This window comes from Ammospiza caudacuta, chromosome Z (assembly GCF_027887145.1).
Source record: "Ammospiza caudacuta isolate bAmmCau1 chromosome Z, bAmmCau1.pri, whole genome shotgun sequence".
NCBI classification, from domain to species: domain Eukaryota; kingdom Metazoa; phylum Chordata; class Aves; order Passeriformes; family Passerellidae; genus Ammospiza; species Ammospiza caudacuta.
Window position 1 is genome coordinate 22,551,684 of NC_080632.1, and position 23,163 is coordinate 22,574,846.

The window sequence follows — 23,163 nt, forward strand, 5'->3', positions numbered from 1 at the left end:
CACACACACTGACTCCCGAGGAGAGGCAAGGAACCCATTGCAAAATGCAACAGCGGGCTAGCAGCCACTCCTCCTTCCCCCCACGGCAAAGCCCAAGGACACCTGGTTGCTGGAGACAGCCGGGGATGGGGTGGGGGACACGCAGGCGGACACACGCACCCCTCCGCGGGCATCGGAGAGCGCTGCCGGCCTGCTCGGCGGCGAGCACCGAGGGGCGAGGGCGGCGCAGGGAAGGGGCGGGGGAGCCGGAGGCAGGGGGAGGGAGAGAGTCCAGCTCCCGCAACGAGGGGAGGAGGAAGGAGGGACCGTGTCGGTGGGATGGTCCGGAAATGCTGTGATAAAAAGAGGGGCGCCGGGGAAAAGTAGGGAGAAGCTGTGGACTCGTTCCTTCTCCCCCGCTCCGCGCCCGCAACTTCCCCGGCAGCCCTCGGGCACACGGGCGCCGGCCGGAGCCCGCGGGAGACGAAGGAGCCGCAGCAGCCGGCACCTGCCGCAGCCACCTGCCCCGGCCCGGCCCGGCTCCGCACAGCGCCGGCCGCCCAGCGAGGTATCGGCGGCGGGGCGGGCGGGCCGTGCCGAGCCGGGAAGGGCAGAGAGGAGAGGCGGGGTGCGGGCACACAGAGACGGGCACAGCTCTTGTCCCTCCAGATGCTGGCACGGCCGTGACCCGGTGCCGAAGTCGGGCGGGGGGTGGGATGCAGCAACCGGGGCTATGCCGCACCTGGGGCTGGCCGGTCTCAACCTTGAGCCGTCCCGGCTCACCCTGAGGAGGTGCAGCCCTCCGTGGCATTGCGCTGGGGGCTTTCCAAGGGGTTCCGGCGGGGGACTTTCCATCCCGCCACCCGGACTGCATCCGCATTCTGATCGCCCAGCATCCCCCGCTTGTTCTCCGAGCACTTGCAGGGCGCTTCACCTTCAAATGCCCCCTCGGCGGTCCCGGGCGGACCTGCCACCTCGGAGCAAACCCTCTGAAAACCGAGAGGGCGAGAAGCAGGCGGGGAAACGAGAAAGTTCAAAGGTTTAACTCCTTCGTGCCCGTCCGCAGATAACAAGCCATGAAAGGGGACTGCATTGTCCTCCGCACTTGCTGCCGGGCACATGCCCGGTCTGGGGGAGCCGCCGTGTATCCCCGACTCCTCCCAGCCGCTGCCCGCTCGCCAACATGCAGCTCTGCCCCTCGGGTGCCCTGTCGTGCAAAGCAGGGTCTGAAAGGATGGAGGGCTGGAAACTTGTCTGCACTCAGACAAAGGGAGGAAGGCTGTGGGGAGAGAGCTGAGGAAGATCAGGCATTAGCTTTTTCTTCTCCTAGAGATACTATTCCTGTTTTGATTGTGCCTCTTTGCAGGCTGCCTTCCAAGGATTCCCAGTCTCTGTGCATGTGAGGTGTGAAGGTGGGCAGGACCCCAAGCAACAAATCATGGATTTTGTTATGAAACAAGCTCTAGGAGGTAAGTGTGATTGGCAAACAAGGGGCCACCTACCCCTCCCCTTTGCACCCTGAAAGAGAGGGGATGGTCTGCTGTGGTAGGTCTGCACCTGGAGTAGCTTATTGAGGACTTGGAACAGTATACCTGTCCCTGATTCGTGATCCCGGAGTGGAGCGTTTGGAGAGTCTGAGCAGGAGAGGGCAGCAACAAGCAGAGACGAAAGCCCCAAGTCAGAGAGAGACCTCCCACAAAGGGTGTGCTGGCCCTAATTGGCATGACCAAGGGCCAGCACCTGGATGCATATCCTGCTGTGCAGTGTGCAAGTCTTGATTTGCTTCATGCCATGTCACAGAGGCAGGTATTATAAAGGACGAAGACTGGTTTAGGCAGAGTAAGCCCAAAGAGTGACATTTTGTCTACGTATGTAAGCCTTCTTTCATCTTTGCCCCAAAGACTGGCCAAATCCTGAGCAAAAAATGCCCAGTGTAGAAATTTCTGTCTCTGATATTTTGAGAGTTAATTTTAGTAAGAACACTACCACAATAAGGATGGAAATTATAATAAAGTATTCCTACACACTTTATCTGGATTTAAGGCCAATCTTCTATGGGTTTCTGTATATTAGCTTATGTGCGTGAGGAATTGTTTTAACCTAATGGTGTGAAATAAAAAAATTAGGGATGTGTGTAGGAGAAATTGAAAACACTGAACAAATATTTGGGAATGATGTTCCTTTATTCTGCCACAGTTACTTTCTAGGCTGCTTGATCTGGACATTTGGTCTAAGCAATGGTCTAAGCATCACTGAGATGATGTTGGATGCTGCTGGGAACTGAAATATTGGCCTCAGAGAAAGTTGATAATTCTCTCTTGTATTCTAGCTCACGTGTGCATTTTTCATTCTTTTTTTCTTTGAAGAAACTGTAGAATCATGAGGCTGTGTAAATGTTTAATGTGTGGTGATATTGATGTCATATACAACTTCAACGTTTACTGCAGGACTCTATCCCATGACACGGAAATAATGTTTTAATCTCTGAAAGTGGTGGGTGTTTTTCACCAGACGAGCAAGATTTTCACAGTTAAGAACAGAAGAAACAACCAAAGTTTTAGTTGGGGTATTTTGAATAGGGAGATCGAACTGGAGAAGAAAGGGACTGATTTGTTTGCACAAAATAGTGAGGTATGAAGACATCTATGTGAGAAGGTAGCGGTTTGTGTGGTAGCAGTGCTGTGTTTCATTTCACTCTTCAGTGCCTGTTTTGAAGGGAATTAGTGTTAAGATGTGAAGGCTTTGCACTGTTTGCTGTAGTGCAAGGTTGCACAGAATTGAACTAATGTACTTGCAAACTGGAGATACAGCCACTACAGCTGGAGATCCATGAATCCAGTAAAGGGAAATAACTGCTTACAGACTGCAGTTAAAGGTGGGGGCAGGCGGGGTGCAGCAAAGGAATAACATCTATGATGGCTGCTTTCTTCTGCAGCTTGGTGACTTAACATGAGCTGGAAGCACTGTCTGCCTGTGCTTAACAGCATTCACCCTGGGCAGACCTTCATTCTAACAAGATGTTGCATGCCAAGATCAGGATTTGTATGATAATAGGACTTTCTGAGAAGGTAAATTCAAAAAGCATCTTTTAGTGAAGTCTGAGCTCCTGGATGTCTGTTAAGATGCTGTCCAGGGCACCAGCTCTTTGCCAGATGACTTAATGTGTCTGGAACTTACCCACTTACTCAATAAAGGAGAAGTCTCTGCAGAGTGGTAAAATCCAGGAAATAATTCATTAAGCAGAGTCCTATTTTTAAATTACAAATAGTTTCAATAAGATAAAACAAGATCTCCCAGTGCAAATATAATACTGAAAATAAAGGTGGTTTTGGACACTGGTTTCTCCCTGGAGTTAAAGCCCAAGCTGATGGAAATCGTCCAAGTTGGCCAGGCTGGCACAGCAAACTAAGGACTAAAGGCTATAGTTTGATTCCTTAGTTTTGAGGCCAGAACCCTTTCTGTTTGCCAGTTCTGATATCCAAAGGGAGATTTACTTAAGGGTTGGACTCAATGATCCTTCTGGGTCCCCTTCCAGCTCAGAATAATCTGTGAATTGTGTCCACAAGGATGGTCAAACTGAGCAGAGCACCAAACCTCTAGTTGATAGGCTTGCTTTGGGTAGGATGTGGTCTGATCTGCTAGTGACCATTTTTGTTATCCTCACTTTCTGGGAGGTCTTTGGGTGGATTTCATAGCTCTTTGATTTTAGTTTAATATGGCTTTTCCCAGAACACCTCTGAATTCATTCTTCTGTTTGATAGGATTTTTTGAATGGTGCGAAAGTTCTTATACCATTCTCATAATCTCTTATGGCATTCTGGGAAGAAAGAAAAAAATACTGCAATTTTGTCATTAGGTCCCCTCTATACAGAATCAGACCTGCTGTAGATTCTGCTTGCTGAACACCTACAGCTAAGGTAGCTTAACCCTTCAGCTATCTCAGATGGTGAAAATTCACCATCTGAGGGCCAGTTGGATGTCCTTGACAGAGCATAATGGTTATGTAATTTTCATAAGTCATTTTTATCTTCCCAGCATACAGCCCTAAAATGAAGCTTAGGCCAGACCTTTTGATAGCTAAGAGCCTGGAAATCTATTTGCAGGTGGTTGCTTTTGACCTTTCTCTAGTGTACAAGATTATGCAGGTCTCTGAAGCATTGGAGGAGTTTGGAACCAGGTTGTGTCTTTGGGAGTGGTCAAATAAGGTACTGATAGAAAAACATCATTCTCCTAGCTCCTCACTCACCTTATTGAGGAAGATGAGGTCTCATTCTGCTAATTAGCAGTAGCACAAACCTTAGCAGAATGCTTCTGTGGGAGTTTTGCCATTGCCTTTGAAGCAAACTTTGAAGATATTAGTCTTGTCTCTAATGGCATAGAATGATCAGATTTGCTTTTCCTTGGAGTTTTGCCCATAGGGGAGGAAGGCAATGAGTTGTTCAAGGGTAGGTGAGCTAAGTTCGCAGCCAAGGAAAGGCAGTTATGTGGTGGCAAGTTGCTTTGTTTGAAGGTTTGATGAGGGTACTTAGGTTTTGTGAAATCAGTTTGACAGTTACTGTATTGCTGAGGTAGAATGTGTCCTTTCCCGGTCTTGTTGTTAAAAGAGGGTGTGCAGAAGTCTGCTGTGTCTGTGCAGTGGAAGGTCATCCTCTGCTGTGCCAGCACTGGGATTTTGCTGCTGTGTTGGCAGCAGAGTTTCTGCCTGAAGGTTGACCAGCTTGAAATGTGTCTTTTTAAATCAATGGCCTCTTCATGGCAAAATCCTTGACTCTTTCATTAGCAAGAGAGTGAGCATTAGCAGTGGGGACTGTTGTCCAGGAAAAACAGTACAAAATAGTAGGTTATTCGGCTGGTTTCCTTCTGTAGCTTTTTTTTATTATTTTTCCTTTTTGTGCTTCTCAGACCTTTCAACACTCTATATGGAAATCACACTATTTATTTATTGTCTGACAGTGACAGAAGCCATGGAGAAGTAATGTTCCTTATTAGTTATAAATAGTTAAAATTAGTTATAAAATGAGAAGAAAGTAGCAAGAGGTTAAAGGCTTAAAATTGCTGCTTCTTCTGCCACATAAGTAACAGCAAGGGAATATTTTGTACCTCTGACCCTGCTACATCACAGACATTGATAGAGGTGTGGAGCCAGGGTGATTTGTCACTTTGCTGTTCCTGTGACAGTTCTTTAAATGAAGACAATCAGAATCATTTCATGACTATATTTTACATTAGAAGTGCTCTTTGCCAAGCCAGGTCACAGCTGGCTAGTGTTATAATGACCAATGTGTATGATTTCCCAGGAGAGAGCAGGAACTGGAGGATCTGGAATGTGTCCTGAAGGAGTTAAGCTATAATACTTTTCACTGTGTATTGCTTATTTCTTGCTGACTTTGAGTGAAAGCAAATTGTGCACAAACACCTGACTCCCATGTTGTACTACACTGTATCACTTCCTCTGTCACTGCTGGCTTGGACAAGTAGGGAAACTGGTTTGAAATAAAAGACAATGAACTTCATGAAGATATTCTGGGTGTCATTCTGTTCCTGGGTGATTTGAGGGCCAGGGTCTGAGATATTTTCTTATGAAAATGAAAAGAGGAAACCTATGGAAAGTGAGGAGAAGTTGCTGGAATGTTGGATCATGATGTGTTTGAAGAGAGAGAGTTTTCCTACTGAAGAAAGCAACATTCTGCAGACCAGAATATTGTGAAATTGTGGTATACAGAACACAAAGTAGCTTTAAATATGATGTTGCACAGAGCCCTTTTAATGTGCTACTTTTATTGCCATGAATGGGAGAAATGGCAAGAACTGGATGGTAAAAGGTTGGAATATCTGCCTTAAATATTGAATTTTTTTAATGTCAGCCTGTGGATAAATTATGCAAATCCTTTCACATGTAACTGTGCATATGAATAGTACTGTCTAAATTTCTTCTTCATGCTTCCAGCATCCCTTGAATTCATAGTGGAGTGCAACCGCAATAGGAGGAAGGGTGGTACATCTGAGTTTCTGGATATTCACTATGATAGATAATACAGGCATGATTTGCTGATTTATTGGCAGCAGTTCAGAGTGGGGATTTCTGCTTCCCATCTGCTTCTTCTGTCAAGAATCAGTGGACACTTTTTTTGGTTCAGAAGGATTCTTAAACTACTATAGGCACAAGACAAATGCAACCAGATTGCTATCTGTAACATGCCAGCAGCGGGGCACTGCCTACTTCAGGTCCCTTACCAGAGCCTTGTTTCAGCTGGGTATATCACAAAACACAGACCAGAGAGAGTCCCCTTGTTCTTGAAGACAGACAGAGATCCAAGCCCTCATGAAGATAATGGGATTTAAGTCACTGTGTGACTTAAGCTCTGAAAGAGCAGCTCCTGTGCTAAGCTTACATTAGGGAAGATGTGAGGGTGTGTGAATGCCAGATAAGCCTGAATGAAAACCACACTAGTATTCTACATCTTAGCAGTGATCTTCTGTATATTCTACTGCTGCATTTGCCTGACTTTAGTAGCTTGTGAAGTGAGGATTAAGTCCTTAATTTTTCCTGCAGAAGTTAGCAAGATTGAGTGCAGTCAAAGGCAATACAGTTCAGGGTGGAACACAGGGGTTTCTGTGTTCTCCTTCTCCAACTCACTCTCTTGTTTCTCACATTTCCACTTCTCTGCTGAGCCCCTGTGCTGCACTGGGACCTCATGCATCAACTGGGCTGTGCTCCACTGCTCATGTTAAAGTGTGAAGTTCCAGAGCAGGACAGAAACTGTAATACAAAACTGCAAGTCCTAATCCTAACAAATAGTGCCGGTATTGACTTCTGAGGTCTCTTTTGTCTGTAATCCTTGAAACATTTAACGCATGAGGTCTTTCATTTTGCAGTCAGATGCATCCAAATTACAAAGACTGGAGAATCTGACCAGAGACATGAGATCTCAAGACCACTGTAGCATGTGGTAGGTGTTGGGAGGCCACTTACTTTCATTCTCAGATAACTTTCACCTGTGTTGTGTATAATTCTGGGCCCCACAAATTAAAAATAGTTTTAAAAGCATTGAATACATCCAGAGGAGGGCAAAAACGCTGGTGAAAAGGCTGGAATGAATGTCTTCTGAGCAGTGGCTACGGACCTGGGTTTTCTCTTTTGGAGAAAAGGAGGCAGAGGGGTCACCTCATTGCTCTCTACAGCTTTTTGACGAGAGGAAGTGTGGAGGGAGGTGCTGATCCCTTCTTCTTGGGATCCAGTGAGAGGAGGCAGGAACCTGGGGTAGGTGGCATACATTTTTTACAAGGAATAGTATTTAAAGTGGTTTTTTTCCCTAATGTAAACTGGTGGCAAAGAGATTTTCTTTAAGAAATTTGATTAAGTTGCAAGATGTCTTCCAAGGAAGCAAATGGTTGCTGTTGAGATGATACCAGAGAAACAACTACAGTGATGGTCAGCTGATTTATTGTATCCATGATCCAAACCAGGAGATGAAAAACTGACCTGGTGCATTTTCCCTGTTCTTTTCTGGAGAAAGCTTCCTTTTATATTTGCTTGTCTCTGTTTGGCCTGTTGCTGTTAGAATCACGCAAAGCTTTCCCTTGTGTCTGCTGGGATTTTTCTTATGTTTGTTTTACTTGCAAGCAGGCACTGTGAGCAGTGTGCTTATTGAAGTATCCTTGGAGGAAATGTGCAACCTTCAGCTGGTTGTAGAGGTGGGCCACAAAGAGCTTAACTAAGATTTGTGCTGCAGGCTATCTGCTTGTCAAAAGCCCGCTTGGAGTGGAGTGACACGGATAACCAGGAAGTTTTCTCTCCCGGAGAGGGAGAAATAACAAAATTTCACATATGTTAAGTAGTCTGTCTAGAATTTATACATGGCAGAAAAAAGGATTCTTCTCCTTTGTTTTTCTGTCCACTTGAAGGAAGGTCTGCATGCTTTCAATTTTAATATCTGTTGCTTTAATACCTGCATCTTTCTGACTTTTCTCTTTCTTTACCTTCCATAATAGAAGCAAAGTGGTGGTTTCTTGCCAGCTGCAGGGTTTTGGCGCAAATAGTGTTTGTCAGTGCTGAAATTTTAGCCTGCGTTGCATAGGAAATACTGTCTGCAGCAGTGGATTTGGATCTGGGCAGGAGCCTAATGGATGATGTATTACAGTTACTGAGATCTTCCTGGTGAAATGGGATGCTCCAAATATAAGCTACTGGCTTGCATTTGTGTTGGTCCTTAAGGAGAGGGAAGTTCAGCATGTAGTTCAGCTGTTAGCTGTGGAGACCTACTCACTTGCTCATGTGCTGGCGAAAGCACAGACAGAAGAGAATACTGATGTCTATGAAGGCTGATGTACATGGAAGGGCTTTCTTCTCTGAGTAGAAGGGTAAGGTTTGAATTCATAAAGCTGTGAAATGAAATCTATGAAGGCTGCCTGGGTGTAGAAGTCTTGCTGAGTGAAGTCAAGACTGTATGGTCTGTATTTGTCAGCACTGCAGTAAGTACAGGGCTCCAAAATCTCTGAGTAACCTCTGCAGACACTCCACTAAGGGAAGACAGGCATCCTGCCAGTACAGGAATGAGAGGCAACAGCAAAAAAATCCACCCTGAAAACAAGATGGTATCACAGGAAATTTCATGTAGCAATTGAATGGAGATGAGAAGTCCTCCAGCAGTGTTTGAAATCTGCCAAATTGTTGACGAAGCCTGGAAGAGGAGTGGCAATAAACAGGGAAGGCTGGCAGAAAGAAAGGGACAGGTCTGTAGTGTTTTGCCACTGGCTTGTCTCGTATCAGAGGGCTACATGCAAAAGGCATGTTCTTCTGTTTCAGGGCCAAGGTCCCTTCTCTGAACTTTGTGATAGTGTTCAGACAACAGAGAGAATTGACATTGATGCTGAGAGTCAGACACAAATACGAGCTCTAGTGTTACCTGGGGTGAGAATTCATAGTTTTTCAGGCCATTGGAGAGAGGATATGGTTCATGAAGTGGTAACTGGCTAGCCCATCAAAGCTGCAGAGTTTCTGTGCCCACTTCCAACAGCCATAAAGACCCTCAGCAGCATCCTGAAGGCGCTTCCAAATTTTGTGTCTCTGCTTCTCTTTCAGTGGTGGGGCAGAAAGTACTCTGCCTTAGCATTGGATGGTCTTCTTTGAGGTGAGGCTGCACCTCTGTGCTGCCTTTGTATATTCATTCCATGTGCTGAAATAAATTGCTTGAACACGGCAACACAGCACCTTAAACATTTGCTAACTTACTGCTTTGAGCACTTTTTCTGCTTGCCATCATACTTTCTCACGTACAGTCTGATTGTGAGAGCTTGGAATAGTCAGTTGTGTTTCTCTCAGGTTAGTTTTTGGGTCTGGAGTACGTGTCTCAGGATGTAGAACATTGCTGAGAAGGCTGAAAATTTCAACTGGTCGCTGAACAGATGCTCATGTGGTTTGCTAAAGGGTAACAGTTAAAATTACAGACATGGCCAAGGCTACTAGTGGTCTGTCACTGGTACAAATCTCAGTGCATATCAGAAACAAAATACTTCAAACAAATTGGGTCTCTCTGCTGCAGACAAATTGACAACCGCCCTGTGCAATTTGAGGATTGTTTTTTTGTTCCACTCTCTCCTGTATTTTTAAATAAGCTGTTTTTGAGTTGGGTGGATGCTGTCACTGCAGAAGTGCATTAATACAAACAACAAATTTAATCTGCTGACTTAGTGCATCTTTTTGCAATTTGAATTTGTCATTACCTACAAGAATGAATCTGCTTAGTAGCTGCTTACATTTTTGCATCATTATTTGAGTCTCGTGGCTTATTTGCAATGATACTGACCTTGAAGGAATGTCAAACATACAACAACATAAGCATAAATTTGGGATTCAAATGTATGTGAATTACCTTCTGTGGAAAATAAGGGAAGAAACAAACAAAAAAAAAATACAAGTGGGGAATGATGGAGCTGTTTTGATAACTTCAGTCTCCTGAGAGAATTAGAGCAATGAAGGGGAAGGCAGACAACAATTAAAGGAAAAAGGATGGGAAAGAAATGTGTGTCAATGCCTGTGATGACAAATAGTTGAACTGCCATGTCTCTGTGTCCCTGGCTCTGTCTCATTTTTTTTGTTTTTGCTGGTGAGCTCAGGCAAATTTGACCAGCAGAAAAGACATAAAGACATTTGAACCTTCTGTAGAAGATAACTGAGCGTGAGATGGTTGTCTCAATTACTGGCGTTGTCTATGGGAGAACCGTGGGTGTGCTTGGGAAGGTCACTTGATCTCTGTGTTAAATGGTGTCTTTCCCAGTCTCCTTGCATAGAAAGCATTACAGGACACCATTATCCCAGGAAAACAACAGACTCAACTAGACATATGCTCAGCTCTGAGAACTGCCCTTGCCTTCATGGGAAGTGAACACTATTCTTCTGTCCTTCTATCACTCCTTCTGCTTCTTAGTGCTAGACGGAGCTGAACTTCTGGAGTTAATGGACTTGAAAATTTGTCCTTGACTTGATATTGGCAATGAAACTTTCTTGCTGTTTCTACTTCACTGCCATGGTGTTACTGAGTATAGTGTGAAACTTTCTGCACACTGCATGAAGGGGCTGGAATTGGATGGGATTGCCTGGCCTCTGTTCCAGTGCCAGTCCTAGGTGTGTCTATCTCTTTAATTCTTTGAAAATGCATATATTAATCAAAATCTTAATTTGCAAGGGGACTTTGGAAAGGTTTTACTAAGGCTGTGTTGATTTTTGTTTTTAATAAAAAGCTTTTAAACACCTAAGTTTGTTTTTTTTTTTCTCAGCAATCAAGTAAAGAAGACATCTTGCAAGCATGAAAGACTACCTGAGACTAAGACATCATGTCCAAACCAATGTATTTTTTAATCTCTGGCAGTTATTTACTTTATGTTGAAGTTAAGTTTATGCATGCTACTCTTCCTTGAGTCTGAGTGAAGTGTTTTGCTCTTTGTGAATTAGATTTCTCTTTGTAGTTTCCTTCAGATTTTTTAAATCCAAAATTAAAAAAAAATCCTGAACAGAATCCAAGTAAGTAAAAAAACTGAAGAGAAGGAGAAAGTACTCAGAGATTTTGCCTATATATGTGTATAGTTCCTCCTCTATACAGTTGTAGCTGGAATAAAAGTGATTGGAATGATATTTAGAAAAAATATTAATTTCATTAGAAACAGAGGAGTATTTTTAAATTTTGATTTGTGTTTTTGTTTGTTTGTTTGAATTCAGTGTATTTAAAAACTTTTCTTGACAAGTGCATCTTTCACTTCTGTATTTTCCTTTAAATATCAGACGTTTCTGTTCCATGTCACCCAGGCTGCAAAAAGACAAGAATAAAAGGTGCATAAAGGAAATTTATAATTACATGGAGATAGATTAAAATGCTGAGGAAAAAGGTTAAGCAGGGACACCGCTACTCCTCTAAATACATGAGAGAGGTGAACACTGCAGTGAAGGAAGAACTACTTAATGTGAGGGACAATATTGGTAAAAGGATAATGTGAATAAATTGGCCATGAGCATCCTTGAGTCAGTAATTAGTGTCGCTTGACTTGTGGGAGAGAAGAGAGGTGCTCTCTCTGGGAAATCCTCCTGCTGCAGCAAGCAGGAAGAAATGGAAGCTGAGTCTTGGGTGCATTTGCAATAATTGTACCTGCTCAGAGAGGTAGGGCCAGTGAGGCAGGAAATAATTATTGATCCTGAATGCCTCAGTAGGGAGTTCATGTCTTTGAGTCTTCACTTGTAAGATTGTCCATAATAACAGAATTTGCCTAAAAAGTGGTTTAGTTTTTACACTAAATTTTGGTTTTTTCCAGTCTGTGATGACATCTAATGGTGTTAGAATGCAAACCCAGCTTAGTGGGAACCAGCTTAGTGTTCGTCTAGGTGAATTAGTTACAGAGCTGTGGTAAATTTTCCCTTTTCTGAAAACATTTTAGCCCCTTTGTGTTTGTATAACAGAAGAGGTTTGCCAGCTATATTATGTCCATGCTCATGGATGATTTGAAATCAGCTTTTGGATTCAGATTAAAAGTAATTTTATTTCAAAGGACTTGGTGGATTTAAAAATTAATTTCTAGAAAAGATGACTATACTGGATATCTTTCCAGCTGTGGTGTTTCAACCCAGGTAAGAATTTTGAGTTTCATATTACAAGCATAGCTTGAAATTCCCTCCATGGTGACTTCTACCTGCAGTTTACATGGAAACAGCTATTTTCAATGGATTTGGTAATTGATGGTTTTATACTTCTGTTGAGATGAAAGTAATTTAAGAATTAGGTGTTTCTCTAGGACCCCTCCCTGGTTTTTAACAGTTGTCCTAAACTAAGATGTTACATTTTCCTCAGTATCAATATTTACTACTTTCCTGATTTTTAGACTCAGATATGCCCCATAGTTTGTCACCTGCTCTCTGCTATCTCAGTATTCCAGATTCAGGCTCACATTACAGTATGGCTTAGGCCATAATTCACTCTTACCTAGGCAGCAATTTCAGAGGGTGCCTTGGGCTCCTTCCCCATGGCTGATAACTTTTCAACCAAGTCTTCTTCAAATTGCCTGACTGTTTCAGGAGTGCCTACCCAACCAAAACCTTCAGCAAGGGCACACAGGTGAGTGGTAGAAAGCCAGATCACTGCCGTTGCAAGATATTGGCTTCTGGAAGAGGACGAATGTGCCATCCCTTTCTTTGGATTGTGCATCTTCTTATATTGCCAATGAACATTGTGCCAGGCAGAGATCCCACATCTCTCCGAGCACCGTGCCAAGGTGTTGAACACCTTTTTTGGTCATGTGGCCTGAGATCCCCTGTTGAGGACACAATGACTTGCCTCATGGCTGAGGTGCTTGATTGGGACTTCTGGTTTTGTGTTTTGAATGTCGTCTGGTAGAACTTTACAGGTGTTACTCCTTCTGCCTGGTACTCAGCACCTCTGCTCCAAAACAGTTGCATGTGCTCCTGCTATGCAAGCAGATGCAACAACAGTTGCTTAAAATAGTTGGGTAAAAGGCATTCTCTCAACCACAACCACAAACAAGAATGTTCTGTTTCCACACAGGAAAATGAAGTCAAAGTGCAAAGTTTTGACTTTGCTTCACGTGGGGAATCCTCTTCCTGGTTTAAATGTAGAGTATGTCAGTTTCAATCCTGTTTTTACTCCAGTTGACTGTTGTGACCTGGCTGCCCTGAATTAACAACACGCCTTAATTTTTTCTCTCTGTTACAAACTTCCTGTCTTATTATTGGCTCTTATGTAGTTATTTGTCTGTTTTTTATTTAGAGATCACTTTAGTGTACATTTTGCTTTGTACTGTAGAAGATCCTTCTATACTGGGTCATTTTTATGTGCTCAAAAATCAGTTCTAACTAAAAGACAATAGAACTAATCTAGCCCAACAGGGATGATCTCTGGGTGGCCAGGGAAACTCAGTGCTGTATTCTACACAGCATTGTCCTGAGCACTCACAGGCACCTCTTTGATACAGCATGATGTGATTTAGAAATTTCAGCTGGCTTCCTTGACAGAGATCTGTCAATCTACAGCAGCTGAAGACTTGGCATTTTTGTTAATTTCTTGCAGATGCAAATGAAATAATCAAAGGCGTTTTCTTCCTCTTAAAAACTCACAAAATTCCCCTCAAAATCTCTGGCTTGGAATATTTCTCGTTTTAACACAGTCTGAAAAGGGTAAGTCAGATCCATCACCTTCATGTGCATGGAAGAGATATTTATGGCATGTTATTAGGGGTGGTCTGGCTAACCTAGGGATGGTATTAGTTACATAAGATCTCAAACATACCTCAAGTGCAGCATGGATGCTGTGGAGTGAAGCAATTATCTATTTTGCTGTCTTCAGAACAGAGTGACCTAGATTCTTTCTTTTTTTTTCCCTCTTTTCCTTTTTTTTTTCCCTCTGTTTTTCCTCACAGGGTGGCCCACTTAGTTGATTAAACTGCAACTCAATTATAACTGGTTATGTTACAGTTGGGAATAAAGCAGATGTAAAAAGAGTGGAGCTGATAAAGTAATTTATTTTTTGCCTTACTAGTTAGCTGTAAATTATGATTAGGATTAAGTGACAAACATTTGGTTTAGTAGGTTTTGGGTGACAGATATTTCACAGTAGCCTTGGCTGGTGGTATGGAATGCAAAAGTGATTATATGAAAAGGTGTACATTTAATGGCAAGAAAAAAAAAAGGTTATAGTCTAGTTTATGGAAGATTTGAAATAAGCTTTAAATCCAGAAGAGGTCCACAGTCAGTAAATGCAAGGTCAGCATGGTTAATATTTTGTTTGAAGTGAATACATGAAACACATTGGCACTTTTGCATTATTTATAACTTTCATGCAGTGCAAATTCTCTGATAAATCATTAGAGGCATTAGGAGGGTAAATAAATCATCCAGGTAGGAGGAGCTCCCATACTGCAGTCTTTGGTAATAAAATTACCCTTTAAGTTAATGACAGCCATGTAGCATGTGGTTCCATGCTAAAAACACTATAGTTAATGAAAACTGACATTGGCTTAGTGTTGTGTAAATTTCCTCATCTATTCTCTCCCCTCACTTAGGCCCAAGGAACAAACCAAAAGCAAATCTGTTCAGTGCAGGGTAATCTGGAAAGTAAAATTCCTCTTCCCATGAAGTTTAAAGAGGGAAAGGATCCAGTAAGAACCCATAAACCCTGAAGACACGTAGAATTACATTTCTAGGCAAATATCTCTGGGGAGGTATCTGCAGCAGGGATGAAGTTGTGGTTAGAACCCAGCATCAGATTTATGCAGTGACTCCAGGTGCCAGGACCTTGGCTTGTCTCTTTGGGCTGGATGCTGTGTGTGGCTGGTTGCTGTGTTATGGCACCACTGTTGCCTCCTGCACATTCAAGCATGATGACTTAACCAGGTGAAATAAAGCAATGGGAATTCTGCTGTTACTTCTGTCTCTGTCAGTGGGGAAAGCTGATTCTGTAAATACATTTCTTGATGGCAGAACAGGGGAAGCCAACCCCTACCTCTTCTGAAAATCGCATTACCCAATTTAAGCTGCAGTGTCTTGCTGCTCAGTTTTTGAAAGCCATCTCAGAGCTGGAGAGTTTGTTCTCTGCAGTATGAGGTGGCTGCTCTCCTTATCTGCCTGGATTCCCATTTGGCTTCAGCAAAACAGGAAGGAAGTGTCCATCTATGGCAAAATCTTCTTTTCATATCTTGGACGGTAAGAACTTTCTCAGGGATCAGAGAAGAGCTGATGGACAAGGGCCTTTGGAAATCCTCCTTCTTGCAATTGCGCTGAACTTCCCCATCAGGAAGGAGTGGGCTAGTAAGGAAGCAGTATGCAGATATTCTGGGAGACAGTGTACAAGGCTGAGGACTGAGTTCATTGGTTATGACAAGGGCCAGATCTGCTCCAAGTACAGCTCATTTAGAGCGAAAGAGAAAGATCACATTGCTCCATCTTCAAATATTTTATAAGAGTGAAGTGCTATTCATTTTTGTAAGGCATTCTTAGTCTTTTGAGAGGGATTAATCAGAGATAGCATAGAATATAGTAGATAGTCGTGTAATTTGAAGACCTTGAAAGTTCTAGAAGACCTTGTCTTGAAGATGGCTGACATCATGGAAAAGGCCACACTTAATTTCAAATGGTTGGAGTGCCAATTGAAATTTGAAAGTATCTGAGACACACACATGATTTCATATTCTTTTCTGTGCCTCTTCTTACCTCTGTTTTTATAGTGACTTCAATGGTTAATTTTCTTTCCTCTCAATAGCTGACAGGCGTAGACATGGACCTTGGCTTGTGTTTCAGTCTCCTTTTTTTTTTCCTTGCACCAAGAACTCTGATGTCAGAATGTTATCTCTTTGATTTTCTTTTGTGCTAAGATAGCACTGCAACCACTTAACGGGAGAGCTTAGGAACTGTCTCTTGAGATGTATCCACCAGGATCAGACTATCTTTATCTAAAATGTGGTGCGTAACAGGAGGATCTAATTGGCATCACTTGTCTCAGCTACCTCAGGACTGCTGCAGTGTCCTGAGAAGTCACAGAGGGGATTTGTTTGTTTAGTCATGCCCGGGGTCAAGAATGCTTTACATATTCCATATAAGAAAGATGGACAGGACTTGGATCTGATAATGTTTTCTTTCCTGTTTTCCTCACCGCACAAACTCCAATCTAGCTTCTCTCTGAAGGCCCTGGGTGATTCATGTCTGTGTTATCACCCTGCACAGAGCCGTAAATCACCCTTGTCTACCTCCATGGCACTGTTGGGCATCCTTTTCTCATGTACTCCTTGGGAGCAGACACCCTTTAATGGTGCAGCTGGTGGGTGGTAACAGCATGAATCTACTGACATTTTGCTAATGGTATTTGTTACAGCTAGAGCTTCTGTCTGTGCTTCATAGAAATTCTGGGGATTATTCTTACCAGTGATTTGGTAAGATGGATCACAATGATGAAGGAGGGAAGTGAAACCATAATTCTTGTTTGAGGGCTCAGCTCTCCACTTACCCACCAATAAACCTGTTACCCTTTTTTGAACTGCTGCAACATTTTTCCTGCAAGGCATGTGTCTAGATTCTGATGCTTGCCAGTATCTAGAGCCAGGTGTTTGCTGAGCCCAGCAGGGGGGACAAAGACAGAGAAATGATAGCCATGAATTTGCACAGCTCACCAGTCTGGATTACAGGGCTAATATGCACATAGTGCTGCTGAAAGAGCTGTTGCAACTGCCAGTGAAGCATATGTGTAGGGGTTAATGTGCCGTGGTTATATCACTGACAGTCTCTGAGTAGTTAAATTCAGTTCAGGGCTCAAGCACAGAGACCTAAGGTTCCCTATGTTCTGTAAAATGCTCCCTGTTCATGTTTGCCAACCTTTTAATTAGAGAACGAAATAGAGAAAGTCATAAGTGGTAACTGTCTTGAAATGCAAAATGCTCAGTAGAGCTTTATTTTAACAAGGTTCCTATTCCCAGTCTCTTTAACTACAAAGCCCTTATAAGGGAGTCAGCTCATGAATCAGTCTTCATTAAGATATGTATTAAAACTGGCAGTAATTGCCCTCTAAAAAATAAGAAATTAGTTGTGTTGGGTAGAACAGGATTTGTTCAGATTTTTTTCTTCTCATTTAAATCCGGTTCCATGTCCTCAAAAACAAAACAAGCAGTGCACGTGGATAGTGAGATGAGAGAGGAGTACTGTCACAGTTTGTCAGCTCCTTGGAGAAGCTGGCCTGACCTTGCAGCCTTGTTGCTAAAGGATAGAGAGCAAAATGCTTGTAATCAGCTACTCAGAAAACTGGCTGACTTTAGCTGACTCTGGTCGCAAGCATGGGCCAGTATGGTAAATTAGAGAAATTGTCTAGCTACAGATTTTTCTCTTATTTTCTGGCCCATAGGATAATTTTTCACAGGTGATATGGGAAGTCCTGTCTGCTTTCCAGAGTATTCTGGGCCTCTGAAGGATATTGAGGAACAGAAGGTGTGAGCCAAAACCTTTCTTTCCTCTGCTCACCATCACCTCAGCCCACTATCAGAAGCAGAGCTACTTCTTTAGCTCTCATTCCTGACATGTTGTTGACCTCTGGTCTTGGATGGCAATCAATCGTTGGACATTTTTTCAAGGCTGCCAGTGTATTGTCAACAGGCCTCTAGGTTATGAGAAGCTCAGTGTGTTTTATACCAGAGGGCAGAATGTGTGCATGAACCCAGCATTAGTTTCTCCTGAGTTTGTGCCTATAGCAACAAATATGTGAGAGGAAACCAGCTGGACTGGCAGTGGTGCTGCCACTGCTTTTTGCGTCAAGGCCTTTAGTGTTCCAGTTCAGTGTCACAGCACAAGTAGGCTGGACTTAGGTGTCATGGTCTATCTGAGAAAATGGTTCCACTGCTGTGTGATCTGTGCTGGTGAGCATAAGCATGGATACGTGGCTGTACTATGCACCACTTAAGCCACACAATATCAAAGGGTGCAGACCCCTGGACTCATTTTGGTGAAAGGAGGTATTTGTCATGAAAAGCTATTCATTATCTCAACTTCAGTTTGATTAACTTGTCTGTGTAATATTCCAGCTGAAGATCTTGACCAAGCTCATTACAAAACTCAAATGGATAGGTGAGTTTGATATCAGAAAGTAACGTGTATCATTTTAACTAGAGACTAGTATTTCATTATTGAACATCTGAAAAATGTGCCTTCCCCAAGCAGATCTCTGGGGAACATTTACAGATTCTTCCTATAAGTGAGCATGTGTTCCTTCTCTGATCCAAAAGGTGATAATTAATTGATTAAAGGTGGTAGTTCTTTGCTAGAGAAGGATGAAATACAGTATTGGCATATATTCTGGCCACTAATTAAAAGAGTAGGGTAAAAGTTGTAAGGTCATTAAAGCATTTCCAGCAGAACACAATGGTTCAGAAGATTGGGAGGATTTTCTGCCTGATATACTCACACTACGTCAGGATGAGTAGTTCTTCCCTTTAAGCTCCTGTATAGCTATTTCCTGGCACACTGCATTGATCTTCCTCTCATCATGATCTTGTAATAATTGTAGGGGCAGGGCAAAATGTAATCTCATGTATTCCATGCCTTAGCTGTGACAGTAATTTAGATTTCTGTCCTTATCTTTTCAGCAAAACTGCCAGTGAGTTCCTTGCAGGAAGGGTTCAAGTACTTGTGCACTTGAGTATCCCTCTTTTAGTAGGAACTGTTGGTTTTGCACTTTGTCTGTTTCATTCCATTATTTGAGAAGACTTATAATGCTGATTTTACTCTGTGTGGCAGCCCTTTTTTGCTTGCTTTCGTCCAGATACAGAAATGTGGAAAGGCCATTGTGCTTGAAAGCTGCTCTGTTTTTTCTCTGATAATGCGAAGTATTCTGTCTCCTAATGAACCTTGCATCTGTTGCTTTGTTACATCACCTTGTTTGCACTTTACAACGGGATAAGTGTCCATGTTGTCATTCAAACCAGTAATTAAAATGAAGGATAAACCTTGCAGAATATTCTACCAGCAGCACATTCTTCCAACCTGACAGCAAATCAATTGTGCATCAGCTTCCATACTTGACAAAGCATTATAAGTGTTTTGCAGAAGCCTTTTTGTGGTAGCTTCTACAAACATACTGATGGCTACAGCTATTACTGTTAACAGGGAAATTTTGAGGTTCCCTCAAAGATGCAATATTTACTGACCTTTTAAGGAACCTCTGAGAGGCAATGGCTTCCCTTAAGGTGATAGGAGAGAACATCAGCAGTGTTTCTGTACCGTACCTGCTGAGATTGCTTCTGTCAGGAGCTCCAGTCCTCCAGGATTGTTCCTTTCCTCCTGGCAGAAGGTAGAGAGGCCACAACTACAGACCCAATTTACACTGGTTTGGAATGTTTGCAAGAAGAGGAAGAAGAAGATCTGTTGCTTTCAAGTCTGCTAAACAGCAGTCTGTTGGTTTATTGCAATGGTTTACTCTTTTTATTTCTTTGCTTGCTCCTGTGAAAATTTGGTAGCGCAGTGGAATTCTGAGAGGTACTGTGGAGCTAAGTAAGGTTTAGAGTGTTGTGAGGATGTATCCTGACAACAAAGTATGGTGTCTGACAGGTCTCATTACCTGCCTCAGAGCTGTCGGTATCCTTGAATTGAGACATGCCCTTAATCTTCTAGAATTTAGATAGGAATGCTGACAAAGCATTTATGAGTTTTGTGATTGGTGTTACACTCTAACCAATCACCAAGTTGTTATTAGTGTTATGTCTTCTAAAGTATTGGATTCTTTATAAGTGCAAAGAACAGGTTATTGTTTATTAGCAGTGTGCTATTACCTCTCTTCATGTACTCTTCAGTCTGCTTTGTGGTTTGATGGATATTGGTGTTTTTTGGAAAAAATGGAAACCTTTTATGATTGTGGGAGTCCTCTCAAAGGAGTACTCTGTTCACATCAGAGCAGGGAGCATCTAACCCTTAAATCAGTATGCAAGAGGCAGTTTGCATGGTGGTATGTATTTCAGGGACATTGGTTTGTATTCTGATTGAAAGGGAGACATAATTAGCATGAGCCATTTTTATGTGCTGTGGCTCCCTTATCAGAATCAACAGGAGGCTGGTCTTAAAAAAGAACCAAGATAGTGAAGATGAGAGATAAGGATATGGGGGAAAATAGCTGAGATTGCCATGTTCACAAGAAGAGAAGTAGGATTTACAGGAGCTGAAAAAAAGAGTACAGTGGCATGTGCTAGGAGTAGGTCCCTTGAGCAATTGCCTGAAGCTGCTGTGAATAAAATCCTCTGTCCTTCTTTCTGACTATTCACGACAGTTGTACTTCTCTTGAACAGGAGTAAATGGCATAAACTTACAACTGACACATGAATTTTTGGACAAACCAACCAGTCAAAAAACGCTTCAAGCTTCCTGCCTGAGGATGCAGACAATGCTTCTTAATTCTGTCTTCCATTCTGTAAGGAGAAAAATCGAAACTCATGGTGGTCTTCAGGTGTGCTAATTTAGGACCATGTTTGAGATTTCTTCTAGCAGCCCTGGCATCTTTTTGTGCCACCTGTTAGGAGGAGATGTGATTTCCTAGTGATTGTGGCCAGTGTAGTGGCCCCTTGTGTGTAGGTTGCCTGCATGGTGGTGGGGAGCGTTGTTTTTGCACTGGGAAGCACTGTACTCAAAACAAGATAACCCGGACTGTTCTTTTCAAATTTTACAACTAGAAATTCCTTGGTGGTGTTTGCAAAAGGAATGGAAGTGACTCGAGGATTAATCAGATTGTCCCATTTGCAATTGAGGCATGACGCTCAACAAAAAAGTTTTCCTCAAGAGCATTCAAATGTTTCTCTATTCTGGTTTTCTCTCGTTTTCATGTTGCTTGAAACTGGGACTTTGCTTTAGTATCTAAGCAAAAACCATGTTTAAAAAAATAGTGTGTAAAAAATAATGCTTAAAAATATATTCTCCATCTCCCTCCATCTCTCGATCTCTCTTTAAGTCACTATCTGTTCACCTTGCCATAAACTTAAAAGGGGTGAAAAAAATCATCAGCTTTTAAATAGTTGCATTGATTCTTGCCTTAACAGTACAAGGCTTCATCCAATGAAGTCTTAAAACATGACTTTGTCTACTGCTGAAAAATTGGGATGCTTAGCAGATGTAGATCAATGGGATTGCTGTGATCCCAGCTAATGATTTGTGTCTAATCTTGAAAAGCTATACATAATGGTTAGTAAAGTAAAAAGCACGAGCTAAAATTAAGCATATGTGTTGCTCCTTTACTAGATTGGGGCTCTTGTTTTCTGTACATCGTGAGGAAACTAAAACTTGTAGAGCCTTCCTACTTTCTCCTTCTTTGTTGTTTTGACCTAGACTGCGATCTCTGCATGACAGAAAACTGAAAATATGTGCAGAGCTATTGACAGCTGGCCAGAACCTCAGTGAGAGCTGTGACATTTTGAGACTTCTAAGGAGATCCAGGCTACAGTCATCAGTTGTCTTATAACTCTCTTTATAAGACAGTCCTTAGACCTTGTTTCATGAAGCCACTGGCATTTATTCTTGGCAGCAGAAAACTTTGTTCACCCCTCATTTTAGACATTTGGTGTTTGGCCCATTTGAAGAGTGTGAAGTCACACATTTTTCCAGCTATGCTTCTAGGTCATGTCCCATCTTTCTTTGCAACAGTTCTCTGTCTCCAGTATTGCTTAAGATGCAGCTGTGATTCTGGGTTCTTTTGCATAGCAGATTTTATATTGTGATAAGCAGCTGCTAGTTGGAATTGAGGCTTAGGGGCTCATTAGCTCACAGAGACAGTTATATTTTCATTTGCATTTTGGGGGAGCTTATGATACCCTGTAATTACAATGTCTGAAGACTGTCCATCCTCCTGGGACTCAGTAGCCACTATTTTTCTTCTCATTTGATAAGTAGCAGCAAAATGAACCGTTTGTTTAGAAAGCAGATAGATTTCTTACACTGTTGTCAGCCATAGAGGTGGTACCCTCCTAATCCCTCCTGCATGCACTGGAATATATTTTGGTATTAACAATGGATCCTGCTTCTTTAGAACTGCCAGACAGTAAGGTATTTTCCAGAGGGTGGAAGGTATTTATTGTTTTTCACAAAAGAGTGAATTAAAGCTCAAAGGTAAATACCAATCACTGAGATGTGAAGTGGGTGAATTTGCTATCCTGACTAAAGTAACTCTCTTTATTAATAAAATTGTAACAGGTGATATATGACTGTGAGAATATTCAAAGTACTATTGATTCAAAGCAATACACTAACAAGCTCTAATTCCCCCCTTGAGATAATAATTCAGCAGGCACGGAATATTTTTCTTACCCAATAGGTGGTCCTGGGGAGGCAGAAGACAGGTCCAGCGCATTGAGAGATCCCAGAAGTTATGATGGAGTCTTCCCCTTAACATTTCTTGTTGCTCCAACAATTTCTCTATGTTTAACAATTTTTATACTACTACTTTATGTTTAGGTGGAGCTTGAGTGACTTTAGTTACACATTGTACTCAGTGAGCAGAGGCTGTACCTTGGGGGTGGGTACATGAGATAACCTTGGGATGGGGCACTCATTCTAGTATCTATTTTCCTACCCTCTTTTGTGCTTCTTGCTCTTTCACCGTGTCTTGATGTCCTGAGGAAGATAGTTTCAATCTGATTGGGGTCAGGGGGGCTTGAATCAGCAGTATTGGAAATCCTTCATCAAGTTCTTAGAATCACGGAATGTTTTGGATTTGAAAGGAACTTCAAAGATCATCTATTTTCAATGTCTCTGTCCTCTACTAGATCAGGTTGCTGACCCTTTCAACCTGACTTTGAACACTTCTAATGATGGAACACCCACAACTTCTCTTAATAATAACCTGCTGTTACTACAAGATTAACCAAAAGGAAGTGCATGCATATGATCACTTTTAATTTTATACTCGTCCTATTTATACTGTGTGAGAGGTCTTACCTGTACAGCACTGACCAATCTGATCCCAGGAGTGTGGCTAACCAGTCACGGAAAAGGGTCTCTGCACAGGTGATCCACATAATTGTATTTTTTTTTTTAATTTGAGGAAGGATTGAAGTTTTGAAAGAGCTAATATTTTGTTTGTGGTTTGTTGATGGCTATTTGGTGTTTGTGTTGGAAATTGTGATTGGGGTTGTGTTAGGATTGGTTGTATGGTTGGTTTTTCGGTTTTTTTAATT

General features: G+C 42.3%; 1 protein-coding gene across 1 annotated transcript in view; it reads left to right on the forward strand.

The window, feature by feature from the left end:
* The first annotated feature begins 333 nt into the window (after window positions 1-333).
* CPLX1 (complexin 1) overlaps window positions 334-23,163 on the forward strand; it is a 102,156-nt gene continuing 79,326 nt past the window's right edge. Inside the window, exons 1-2 of the mRNA XM_058823580.1 lie at window positions 334-547; window positions 1,346-1,448. Coding sequence (XP_058679563.1) covers window positions 1,418-1,448 — 31 coding nt within the window. The 5' untranslated portion in view covers window positions 334-547; window positions 1,346-1,417. The remainder of the gene's footprint in view (window positions 548-1,345; window positions 1,449-23,163) is intronic.